The sequence below is a fragment of the Salmo salar genome, chromosome ssa04, assembly GCF_905237065.1.
Source record: "Salmo salar chromosome ssa04, Ssal_v3.1, whole genome shotgun sequence".
NCBI classification, from domain to species: domain Eukaryota; kingdom Metazoa; phylum Chordata; class Actinopteri; order Salmoniformes; family Salmonidae; genus Salmo; species Salmo salar.
Window position 1 is genome coordinate 12,904,023 of NC_059445.1, and position 13,739 is coordinate 12,917,761.

Genomic DNA, 13,739 nt, shown 5'->3' on the forward strand with positions numbered 1-13,739 from the left:
AAAATGGCAAGCTGCCCACTTCAATTGACATTCTGCACAGTGACAGGATAGATGGACCTATTGTAAAGCTGCACCCTAACACTGTCAACCACCACGGGGGATTGGAACCGTTTAGTAAAGTGAAGATAATCACTATTAGACCTCCCCCCAAACCGTAAGCCTCATGTTAGTCCATCCGCCTCTCTTCAGCCTGCACTTCAGGATCCTATCCATTAGGGAAAACGTTTTTCAACGGGAAGCTAAAAAGAGTGTTTCTTGTTGGACCAGGAAGTCCCTCCCTGTTTCAGTCTGTTTCAGTGCCTGTTAAAGCCAACCCGGCACTCCAGCTAGTGGATAAGTCATCTGTGTGAATGCTAGGCTAAGTGCCTGTGTGGAAGAACTTCTGGGACCCAGCCTGGCTAGCCAACATGTCTGTCTGCCTGCATGTCTATTACTGCTGCATGGTCATTATTTATGAATTAGAGGAGAGGCTGGTGGACCTGAGGTTACAGTACAGTAACAGTACAGGACCAAAACAGTGAGCAGGATGAAGTTGCCCCTATAGATGCTGATCTTAGGTCAGTGTTTCCCTCAAATGGTCAAGGTTAGGGTATAATGAGAGTAAACCAAAAGGTAGGTCGCTGGTTCGAAACATGAGCTGACGAGGTGAGAAATCTGCCAGCGTGCCCGTGAGCAAGGCACTTAACCCTAATTGCTCTGGATAAGAGCATCTGCTAAATTACTAAAATGTAAATAGGAGTAGAATGTAGTGGCTTCTCAAACACTGATCTAAGGTCAGTTTATCATTTTTCCCCCCAATGGTTAAAGTTAAAGGGTTTCGTGAGGGTTAACTGATCCTAGATCTGTGCCTAAAGGCAACCGCTATCTGGAGCCCAAAGGATATGGGCTGTTGTGTCACCTGGAAATGACCTATGGCTTAATGACATCATCCCTCTCTGTGTTTGGATGGAAGTGAGTTTTTTCTGGCGATGCAGATGGTGTCAGTAAAAATATATAAGGCAACGAGGAAAACAGAGTGACATCATTGTGGGGGGGAAAGAGGTAAAAATAACACACTGGGAGCCAGGCAGGCCAGTGGTTGGTTGGTGCGGGTGTGGCTTTAGTGGTGGTGGTTGGTTGGCCTCAACAGAAGCAGAGAACGGGAGAGAGAGAGAGGGGGAGAGAGAGAGAGAGAGAGAGAGGGGGGAAAGAGAGAGAGAGAGAGGTAAAGAGAGAGGGGGAAAAGAGAGAGGGAAAGGAGAGAGAAGTAGGAACAGAAAGAGAGAGGAGACTCCAAGAGATAGAGAAAAAGAAAGAGAGAAACAGGGAATAAGATTTCCCATCCTTCAACTCGTCTCAGTCTCTGTTTACGTGTGGCCCTATCGTCTTCTACCCCGGGGGTGAGCGTTTAGAGCGCCGTGCGGTCACGCCCGAAAGTTCTCTACCTGACGAGAGCTTCGTTAACCTTTTCAGGTGAGTGAATGAACCCAACCAGCCGTGGGACACAGATGGCTCTCACTGATAATGCCATATCCCTGCAGCTGCACTGCCAACAGCTAGCTGCCTAGATGAACTACACTAGTGGAAATAATGCATTGAGACTGCTGACAAATGTTTTTACCTCAAATGAACAAAAGCCAACACACAATCCCAAACAGTGAAATATCTCAATGCATGTCAAGACAGAAAGCAGGAATGTGTCTACCAGGTCCTATGTGTAGGCGTTCATATTTACACCAACACAACGGTCCTATCAGACTGGGCCTATCTTCTCTCAGCTCTTGCTCTGGGCAACATCTGTGTCCTCAAAAGAAAGAGAAAGCAACAGCCAACAGCCATATCCCATCCCTGTCAGTAGCAGTCAGAGACAGCAGCTCTCTACTACCCCTCAGTAGGAGACTGTTGGGTGTAGCTGATAGTGTCAGCCTACTGCCTGTCAGTAGCAGTCAGAGACAGCAGCTCTCTACTACCCCTCAGTAGGAGCCTGTTGGGTGTAGCTGATAGTGTCAGCCTAATGCCTGTCAGTAGCAGTCAGAGAAAGCAGCTCTCTGCTACCCCTCAGTAGGAGACTGTTGGGTGTAGCTGATAGTGTCAGCCTACTGCCTGTCAGTAGCAGTCAGAGACAGCAGCTCTCTACTACCCCTCAGTAGGAGACTGTTGGGTGTAGCTGATAGTGTCAGCCTACTGCCTGTCAGTAGCAGTCAGAGACAGCAGCTCTCTACTACCCCTCAGTAGGAGACTGTTGGGTGTAGCTGATAGTGTCAGCCTACTGCCTGTCAGTAGCAGTCAGAGACAGCAGCTCTCTACTACCCCTCAGTAGGAGACTGTTGGGTGTAGCTGATAGTGTCAGCCTACTGCCTGTCAGTAGCAGTCAGAGACAGCAGCACTCTACTACCCCTCAGTAGGAGCCTGTTGGGTGTAGCTGATAGTGTCAGCCTACTGCCTGTCAGTAGCAGTCAGAGACAGCAGCTCTCTACTACCCCTCAGTAGGAGCCTGTTGGGTGTAGCTGATAGTGTCAGCCTACTGCCTGTCAGTTTTGAGCCAATGAGAACAGGCTTGATGGGCCCTGTTGGAATGGATGATGGCACGTTGATCATTGGTTGGCTCTGGGTGGTGTTCATAAGTGCACGCAACGGAAGAAAACAGAGTAAAACAGGGAGCTGGACTTATCCAATAAAATCACTCATTTTTGTTTTTCGTTGCACGTTTCACTACAGTATTCCCTTATGAACACGACCCAGCTCCAACAAGGCTCTCTCCATTGGTTCAGCTGTAGAGAGCCGAGTTGACATCGTTCTGCTCCAAGGCTCTCTATTTGAATGTGTGTCTTTCCTCGCTTCGAGTCATTAACCCAAATACATAGAACCTGATCATTATCTCTCAACCCTCTGCTTCTCTCCAAACCCACCTGCCTCTGTTCTTCTACAGAGGGAACACAATGACCTGAAGAACTTCACAATGAGGGGCTTGAAAATGGCAATCTCAAAAGCTGCGTTTGAAATGGCAGCCTATTTGATTTATTTAACCAGGAAAAGCCCATTGAGATCCAGAGTCTCTTTTCGAGGGAGACCTGGCCAAGATGGCAGCAACAATCAATACTAGAGGTCGACCGATTATGATTTTTCAACGCCGATTCCGATACCGATTATTGGAGGACCCAGAAACCCGCCGATACCGATTAAATGTATTTGTAATAATGACAATTACAACAATACTGAATGAACACTTATTTTAACTTAATATAATCAATAAAATCTTTATATCAATAAAATCAATTTAGCCTCAAATAAATAATGAAACGTTAAATTTGGTTTAAATAATGCAAAAACAAAGTGTTGGAGAAGAGCGTAAAAGTGCAATATGTGCCATGTAAAAAAGCTAACGTTTAAGTTCCTTGCTCAGAACATGAGAACATATGAAAGCTGGTGGTTCCTTTTAACATGAGTCTTCAATATTCCCAGGTAAGAAGTTTTAGGTTGTAGTTATTATAGGACTATTTCTCTCTATACGATTTGTATTTCATGTACCTTTGACTATTGGATGTTCTTATAGGCACTTTAGTATTGCCAGTGTAACAGTATAGCTTCCGTCCCTCTCCTCGCTCCTACCTGGGCTTGAACCAGGAACACATCAACAACAGCCACCCTCGAAGCAGCGTTACCCATGCAGAGCAAGGGGAACAACTACTCCAAGTCTCAGAGCGAGTGATGTTTGAAACGCTATTACCCCGCTAACTAGTTAGCCATTACACCAGCCTAATCTTGGGAGTTGATAGGCTTGAAGTCATAAACAGCGCAATGCTTGAAGCACAGCGAAGAGCTGCTTGCAAAACGCACGAAAGTGCTGTTTGAATGAATGCTTACGAGCCTGCTGGTGCCTACCACCGCTCAGTCAGACTGCTCTATCAAATCATAGACTTAATTATAAAATAATAAACACACAGAAATACGAGCTATGGTCATTAATATGGTCGAATCCGGAAACTATCATCTCGAAAACAAAACGTTTTTCCTTTCAGTGAAATACGGAACCGTTCCATATTTTATCTAACGGGTGGCATCCCTAAGTCTAAATATTCCTGTTACATTGCACAACTTTCAATGTTATGTCATAATTACGTAAAATTCGGGAAAATTAGTTCGCAACGAGCCAGGCGGCCCAAACTGTTGCATATACCCTGACTCTGCGTGCAATGAACGCAAGAGAAGTGACACAATTTCACCTAGTTAATATGGCCTGCTAACCTGGATTTCTTTTAGCTAAATATGCAGGTTTAAAAATATATACTTCTGTGTATTGATTTTAAGAAAGGCATTGATGTTTATGGTTCGGTACAGTCGTGCAACGATTGTGCTTTTTTCGCAAATGCGCTTTTGCTAAATCCTCCCCCGTTTGGCGAAGTCGGCTGTCTTTGTTAGGAAGAAATAGTCTTCACAGTTCGCAACGAGCCAGGCGGCCCAAACTGCTGCATATACCTTGACTCTGTTGCAAGAGAAGTGACACATGTTCCCTAGTTAAACGAAATTCATGTTAGCAGGCAATATTAACTAAATATGCAGGTTTAAAAATATATACTTGTGTATTGATTTTAAGGAAGGCATTGATGTTTATGGTTGGAGCAACGTGTACCTAAGCGATTATATGCAACGCAGAACAGGCTAGATAAACTAGTAATATCATCAACCATGTGTTGTTAACTAGTGATTATGATCGATTGATTGTTTTTTATAAGATAAGTTTAATGCTAGCTAGCAACTTACCTTGGCTTCTTACTGCATTCGCGTAACAGGCAGGCTCCTCGTGGAGTGCAATGTAAAGCAGGTGGTTAGAGCATTGGACTAGTTAACCGTAAGGTTGCAAGATTGAATCCCCGAGCTGACAAGGTAAAAATCTGTCGTTCTGCCCCTGAACAAGGCAGTTAACCCACCGTTCTTAGGCCGTCATTGAAAAAAAAGAATGTGTTCTTAACTGACTTGCCTAGTTAAATAAAGGTGGGGGGAAAAAAAGAATCGGCCAAATCGGCGTCCAAAAATACCGATTTCCGATTGTTATGACAACTTGAAATCGGCCCTAATTAATCGGTCGACCTCTAATCAATACATTACAGAATTAAAACATACAACAATACAATTCAACAACATGATCCAGCCTAAAAAAAAGCATTTAAACTCCTCTGTAACAGAGTCTACCATCAAAATGTGTAATTAATTCAGTGGCACTAACATATCTAGATGAAGCATGGGTTGTAGACTATTCCATGCCTCTGGTGCACAAGATGAGAAGGCAGTCTTGCCTAATAAGAGTGCATTACTATATACAGTATATAGGCCCTGGACAAAAGTAGTGCACTATAAAGGGAATAGAGTGCCATTTCAGACACAGACAAAGTGTGACAAGCCTCCAAGAGGAGAAAAAACCCCAACCCTTTTCCCAGAAATCCAGCCTGTAGTCATAGACTTCAAATACAGAGTTAAGTAGTGAAAGAAAGTGACAGTTCCATTTTGTGCTTTAACAGCAGGTAGGTACACAGCTTGGCTGCATGGTGGGGGGCGTCTGAACAAGGAAATGATGACGAGTACAGATTATTCTATTTTTAACCATCTTGCTGATCAAAAGTCTTCCACTGCTCCAAAAATGTCAAATATTGTAAAGGCTGGATATCTCTTGCTGTATAATGGAGAGCAAGGTACATAAGATATAGAGCTAGCTCTATCAGTTGGACTGTAGAACATCTATTTTTGTCAATGGAGGTCTATAACCAATGACTCACAACTTCATATGGTAAAAGGGTGCTGTAAAAACCACTGTGAAACGCATCACAAAGACAAATGTAGAAGATGAATCTCAAGTTGCATTTTTCACGTCTTTCATATTTCAGTGGCATTCAACCATCTGTTCTTTAATCCTGTGAGAGCTAGGTGCGTTACCGTCTCACCCTAGTCACCTTGGTGTGTTCAGGACTCTCCACATCCCCATGAGCCCTGGTCAAAAGTAGTGCACTATATAGGGAATGGGGTGATATTTGGGACGCATCTCAAAGTTCAGAGCCAGGAGGAGGGCAAAGTTCACATGCATTGACACTAATCCGTACGCTTATAAGAAATCCTGCTATGCCCTCAGACAAACCATCAAACAGGCAAAGTGTCAATACAGGACTAAGATTGAATCGTACTACACTGGTTCTGATGCTCATCGGATGTGCAAGGGCTTGCAAACTATTACGGACTACAAAGGGAAACACAGCCACGAGCTATCCAGTGACACGAGCCTACCAGATGAGCTAAATGTCTCACCTTTTTTTGGATCTCTCTATTTACCTCTGTGGCTAAGATGGACTACAGACTCCCAGTTAGAATGTCATGCCTGAAGCTGGAGGCACCATGACACCTTCCACCTACCTTCAGCATCTCTGACATCTATCAGTGATCTTTCTCTCTAAGGATCATGTTACCTCACAACTCCCTTCACCACCCTCACAGCCTAACTACAACTCCCGCATAGCCAAACTACAACTCCCTCCGCCACCCTCACAGCCTAACTACAACTCCCACATAGCCAAACTACAACTCCCTCAGCCACCCTCACAGCCTAACTACAACTCCCTCATAGCCAAACTACAACTCCTTCACAGCCAAACTACAACTCCCTCACTGCCAATCTTCAACTCCCTCACAGCCAAACTACAACTCCCTCACAGCCAAACAACAACTCCCTCCAACCCCCTCACAGCCAAACTACAACTCCCTCTGCCCCCTCACAACCAAACTACAACTCCCTCACAGCCAAACTACAACTCCCTCACAGCCAAACTACAACTCCCTCACAGCCAAACTACAACTCCCTCACAGCCAAACTACAACTCCCTCCACCCCCCTCACAGCCAAACTACAACTCCCTCTGCCCCCTCACAACCAAACTACAACTCCCTCACAGCCAAACTACAACTCCCTCACAGCCAAACTACAACTCCCTCACAGCCAAACTACAACTCCCTCACAGCCAAACTACAACTCCCTCCACCCCCCTCACAGCCAAACTACAACTCCCTCTGCCCCCTCACAACCAAACTACAACTCCCTCTGCCCCCTTCACAACCAAACTTCAAATCTCTCACCTTTACTTCAACCTAATGTCTTGTCTTATGTTTATATGGTTTAGGAAAATATGTTACTATTAAACGATCTGTCCACTGATGCTTCCACTATGAGAGCCTGTGAAAGGGGGAGTAGTGGAGGAGGGGGTAAGGTGGGAGAAGAGTGAGGAGGAAGGGGGAGATAGAGTGAGGGCTGTTGCTGGGTCGCCTACCATGTTTTGTAAGTGCTCAAAGGGAAACACGAGCCAGGGAATGTCCAGGTCTGTGTGTGTGTCTACGTTCCCGTCTGACATGACATGGTACTCAGACGACAGCCACGCGCTACAGGCTTTCTCCCTGGAAGAGAAGGCCATGCAGCCTAGGTAACACAATAACAGCCCAACACTATAGAATGTACATGGAAAACAGGAATGTACTATAGAAGGAGATGCCTTGATGGGGGCGAGTGGTGTGTGTGTGTGTAGTCTGGCTACAGACCATGGGGTAAGAAAGAGCATTTTGAGCTTGTGGAGGACCTGCAGCAGGTGAAATGTTATACTAGAGAGAGAGAGAGCCTGGGCCTTGCAGCACTATCAATGGGCAAACTCCCACTACAGGACAATGTGTGTGTTGAAGTGTGCAAGCATCTGTATATAGGCTGCACGCCATACAGAACAAATGCTAGCTCTGAATGAACAACAGTCAGTTGTTTCCCAGTTGATTTTGTATGCATTAACATGCGTTTGTGCACCTGCGTGTGTGCGTGCGAGTCGGCGCATTCTTAGAATGCTAGAATTGTATGCATACGACTGCTGCCAATATGCAAAGTCAATGGTATTGACCGCCATTGAAGCACAGAGGAAGTATGCATGCGGAAATAACACGTATGCATGGCTTGCACAAACAGATAGCCTATAGTCCTCCTATGGCCAAACAACTTCCCTATACAGTATACAGGTGTAGTGCCAAACTACTGTCAACACTCACTCACCACTTCCTACATGTTGATACACCCTGGTAAAGTCTGGTAAAACATCCTTTTAAAAGTTTCAAAAGCAGAACACCAGGCAATGAAATCCTGGTATTATGCGGGTTCAGATAGCAATATAAAGTGCTGCTTTGTGTGCAGATCTTTAAGCAGTAGGGATATCTCCAGTGACAGGTGTAGATTTAATGATTAACTAATGGGTGAATTAGGTGAGCAGGGTGTGGTGTGTCCAACAATGGGACTATGCCTATATCTACACGTTACTTCTCCCATTGTAGGCCAATGCAACCCTTTACAGTACAAATCAATCAGAAGGCTATGCTATCCCACTTCAGCACACACACACACACACACACACACACACACACACACAGCCTTAACATGACTGAGAAATGGGACCCAGAGCTTAATGAATAGGTCTTGTGCGTCTTGTGTGTCTTCCATAGTTCAGTGGCAGAGAGCCTTAGATGACCCAACCATAAAAAACCATCTGTGATTTAACACTTGACTGACTCAGTATAGGGATGATGTCATGTTCACTATTCTAAAACTGTAACAGCTCCTTCATTACGTTCCCTTTTCGGTTTAGTCAGAGTCAGCAGGATTATGCTGCCGTTGGCGATGTGCGTGAATAATTACTTTGTAATGACAACTTCGTAGAGCTTTGCCAACAGGATCTTTTAAAAATACTATGCACGGATGTGCGCACACACACACACACACACACACACACACACACACACACACACACACACACACACACACACACACACACACACACACACACACACACACACACACACACACACACACACACACACACTTTAAACGCTCCCTAGAGGTGTTAGGTGTATCTTGTTGGAGCCTGCCTCAGCTCCTCAGGAGCCAGAAAACTGCACACTGTAATCCCCCTGTCCCACACACACACACACACACACACACATACACACACACACACACACACACACACACACACACACACACGACTGTCAAGCCCTGGGGTGAGCTCACTCACGCCAACAAACACGCTGCCACACAAACGTTACAGGAAGAGAGAGGTAGAGATGAAAGGACAGGAAACTAAAGGAATGAGAGGTAGTGAAGAGGAGAGACAGAAAGAAGGAGCAAGTATCAAAGATAAAGACAGACAGTATGAGTGAACAGCCGAAAGTGAAAAAGACCTGTCATTCCCTCTGTCTGAATGAAGCCTACTCACCCTGTCTAGTCAGTGTGGGATGGCAGGCAGGCCAACTGAGAGGAGAAAAAGAGAAGAGCTCCTTGAGCGAGAGAGAGCAGGTGCTGTCTATATGTCACGTCTAGATGGCTTGCCTCTGTAAATCTCTCTTCTCTCCCGTCTCGCTCTCTGAGGCACATGGAGCAAGCCAGCCTCCTACAACACAGGCTTCAAAGAGTACAGCCACTGAGTGATATCATCCAACTCTCTACAGCCCAAGCCCTTACAGTCCTGCTGCTGGAGTCCAACCAGAGCTCATCCAACTCTCTCTGGGTAGAGCAGTACAGCAGTTCTACGGACACAAAGTTCAGTACACAGTAGCTGGTGGTCACTGTAAGCAGGAGAGAGCATGAGTGTGCGTGTGTGTACACTCACTAAAAGGGTGGTGCCTAACCCAGTGACGAAGAGAAGCAGGGATGAGATAGGAGAGGGAAAGATCCTCCGATCGCCACTTCCTCTGCCTTCACTCCTCCTCCACAGTATTGGTTCAATCAGGATTCCTCCCTCTATCTTGGAGCCGCCACAACCAGAGATAGAGAGAACGGGACAAAACCAGTAATCAACCAGAGATAGAGAGAACGGGACAAAACCAGTAATCAACCAGAGATAGAGAGAACAGGACAAAACCAGTAATCTACCAGAGATAGAGAGAACAGGACAAAACCAGTAATCTACCAGAGATAGAGAGAACAGGACAAAACCAGTAATCTACCAGAGATAGAGAGAACAGGACAAAACCAGTAATCTACCAGAGATAGAGAGAACAGGACAAAACCAGTAATCTACCAGAGATAGAGAGAACGGGACAAAACCAGTAATCTACCAGAGATAGAGAGAACAGGAAAAAACCAGTAATCTACCAGAGATAGAGAGAACGGGACAAAACCAGTAATCAACCAGAGATAGAGAGAACGGGACAAAACCAGTAATCAACCAGAGATAGAGAGAACAGGACAAAACCAGTAATCTACCAGAGATAGAGAGAACAGGACAAAACCAGTAATCTACCAGAGATAGAGAGAACAGGACAAAACCAGTAATCTACCAGAGATAGAGAGAACAGGACAAAACCAGTAATCTACCAGAGATAGAGAGAACAGGACAAAACCAGTAATCTACCAGAGATAGAGAGAACGGGACAAAACCAGTAATCTACCAGAGATAGAGAGAACAGGACAAAACCAGTAATCTACCAGAGATAGAGAGAACGGGACAAAACCAGTAATCAACCAGAGATAGAGAGAATGTGATAAAACCAGTAATCAACCAGAGATAGAGAGAACGGGACAAAACCAGTAATCAACCAGAGATAGAGAGAACAGGACAAAACCAGTAATCTACCAGAGATAGAGAGAACGGGACAAAACCAGTAATCTACCAGAGATAGAGAGAACAGGACAAAACCAGTAATCAACCAGAGATAGAGAGAACGGGACAAAACCAGTAATCTACCAGAGATAGAGAGAACAGGACAAAACCAGTAATCAACCAGATATAGAGAGAACAGGACAAAACCAGTAATCAACCAGAGATAGAGAGAATGTGATAAAACCAGTAATCAACCAGAGATAGAGAGAACAGGACAAAACCAGTAATCAACCAGATATAGAGAGAACAGAACAAAACCAGTAATCAACCAGAGATAGAGAGAACGGGACAAAACCAGTAATCAACCAGAGATAGAGAGAACAGGACAAAACCAGTAATCAACCAGAGATAGAGAGAACAGGACAAAACCAGTAATCTACCAGAGATAGAGAACAGGACAAAACCAGTAATCAACCAGAGATAGAGAGAACAGGACAAAACCAGTAATCAACCAGAGATAGAGAGAACGGGACAAAACCAGTAATCAACCAGAGATAGAGAGAACGGGACAAAACCAGTAATCAACCAGAGATAGAGAGAACAGGACAAAACCAGTAATCTACCAGAGATAGAGAGAACAGGATAAAACCAGTAATCTACCAGAGATAGAGAGGACGGGACAAAACCAGTAATCAACCAGAGATAGAGAGAACAGGACAAAACCAGTAATCTACCAGAGATAGAGAGAACAGGACAAAACCAGTAATCTACCAGAGATAGAGAGAACAGGACAAAACCAGTAATCAACCAGAGATAGAGAGAACAGGACAAAACCAGTAATCTACCAGAGATAGAGAGAACAGGACAAAACCAGTAATCTACCAGAGATAGAGAGAACAGGACAAAACCAGTAATCAACCAGAGATAGAGAGAACAGGACAAAACCAGTAATCAACCAGAGATAGAGAGAACAGGACAAAACCAGTAATCAACCAGAGATAGAGAGAACGGGACAAAACCAGTAATCAACCAGAGATAGAGAGAACGGGACAAAACCAGTAATCTACCAGAGATAGAGAGAACGGGACAAAACCAGTAATCAACCAGAGATAGAGAGAATGTGATAAAACCAGTAATCTACCAGAGATAGAGAGAACAGGACAAAACCAGTAATCTACCAGAGATAGAGAGAACAGGACAAAACCAGTAATCAACCAGAGATAGAGAGAACGGGACAAAACCAGTAATCTACCAGAGATAGAGAGAACAGGACAAAACCAGTAATCTACCAGAGATAGAGAGAACGGGACAAAACCAGTAATCAACCAGAGATAGAGAGAATGTGATAAAACCAGTAATCAACCAGAGATAGAGAGAACAGGACAAAACCAGTAATCTACCAGATATAGAGAGAACAGGACAAAACCAGTAATCTACCAGAGATAGAGAGAACAGGACAAAACCAGTAATCTACCAGAGATAGAGAGGACGGGACAAAACCAGTAATCTACCAGAGATAGAGAGGACGGGACAAAACCAGTAATCTACCAGAGATAGAGAGAACAGGACAAAACCAGTAATCTACCAGAGATAGAGAGAACGGGACAAAACCAGTAATCAACCAGAGATAGAGAGAATGTGATAAAACCAGTAATCTACCAGAGATAGAGAGAACAGGACAAAACCAGTAATCAACCAGAGATAGAGAGAATGTGATAAAACCAGTAATCAACCAGAGATAGAGAGAATGTGATAAAACCAGTAATCAACCAGAGATAGAGAGAACAGGACAAAACCAGTAATCAACCAGAGATAGAGAGAACAGGACAAAACCAGTAATCTACCAGAGATAGAGAGGACGGGACAAAACCAGTAATCTACCAGAGATAGAGAGGACGGGACAAAACCAGTAATCAACCAGAGATAGAGAGAACAGGACAAAACCAGTAATCTACCAGAGATAGAGAGAACGGGACAAAACCAGTAATCAACCAGAGATAGAGAGAATGTGATAAAACCAGTAATCTACCAGAGATAGAGAGAACAGGACAAAACCAGTAATCAACCAGAGATAGAGAGAATGTGATAAAACCAGTAATCAACCAGAGATAGAGAGAACAGGACAAAACCAGTAATCAACCAGAGATAGAGAGAATGTGATAAAACCAGTAATCTACCAGAGATAGAGAGAATGTGATAAAACCAGTAATCAACCAGAGATAGAGAGAACGGGACAAAACCAGTAATCTACCAGAGATAGAGAGAATGTGATAAAACCAGTAATCAACCAGAGATAGAGAGAATGTGATAAAACCAGTAATCTACCAGAGATAGAGAGAATGTGATAAAACCAGTAATCAACCAGAGATAGAGAGAACGGGACAAAACCAGTAATCTACCAGAGATAGAGAGAATGTGATAAAACCAGTAATCTACCAGAGATAGAGAGAATGTGATAAAACCAGTAATCTACCAGAGATAGAGAGAATGTGATAAAACCAGTAATCAACCAGAGATAGAGAGAACAGGACAAAACCAGTAATCTACCAGAGATAGAGAGAACGGGACAAAACCAGTAATCTACCAGAGATAGAGAGAACAGGACAAAACCAGTAATCAACCAGAGATAGAGAGAACGGGACAAAACCAGTAATCTACCAGAGATAGAGAGAACGGGACAAAACCAGTAATCAACTAGAGATAGAGAGAACAGGACAAAACCAGTAATCTACCAGAGATAGAGAGAACAGGACAAAACCAGTAATCTACCAGAGATAGAGAGAACAGGACAAAACCAGTAATCTACCAGAGATAGAGAGAACAGGACAAAACCAGTAATCAACTAGAGATAGAGAGAACAGGACAAAACCAGTAATCAACCAGAGATAGAGAGAACGGGACAAAACCAGTAATCAACCAGAGATAGAGAGAACAGGACAAAACCAGTAATCAACTAGAGATAGAGAGAACAGGACAAAACCAGTAATCAACCAGAGATAGAGAGAACGGGACAAAACCAGTAATCTACCAGAGATAGAGAGAACAGGACAAAACCAGTAATCAACTAGAGATAGAGAGAACAGGACAAAACCAGTAATCTACCAGAGATAGAGAGAACAGGACAAAACCAGTAATCTACCAGAGATAGAGAGAACAG

The 13,739-nt window shown here is 44.0% G+C and overlaps 1 protein-coding gene across 4 annotated transcripts in view; it reads right to left on the reverse strand.

Annotated features, from left to right (window-relative positions):
• The window catches only part of LOC106610278 (coronin-2B), a 58,626-nt gene that overhangs the window by 18,645 nt on the left and 26,242 nt on the right, over positions 1 to 13,739 (reverse strand). The window contains exon 1 of one of the 4 annotated variants that reach the window (XM_045716518.1): positions 9,257 to 9,639. The exons of 1 other annotated variant lie outside the window; for it this stretch is intronic. Coding sequence is in view for 2 of the 3 variants with exons in the window: in XM_045716515.1 (XP_045572471.1) it covers positions 7,286 to 7,366 (81 nt within the window). In the remaining variant the exon portion in view is untranslated. Of the gene's footprint in view, positions 1 to 7,285; positions 7,392 to 9,256; positions 9,640 to 13,739 lie in introns of those variants that run through there. 2 more of the 4 variants (XM_045716515.1, XM_045716516.1) reach the window with 2 other exon arrangements.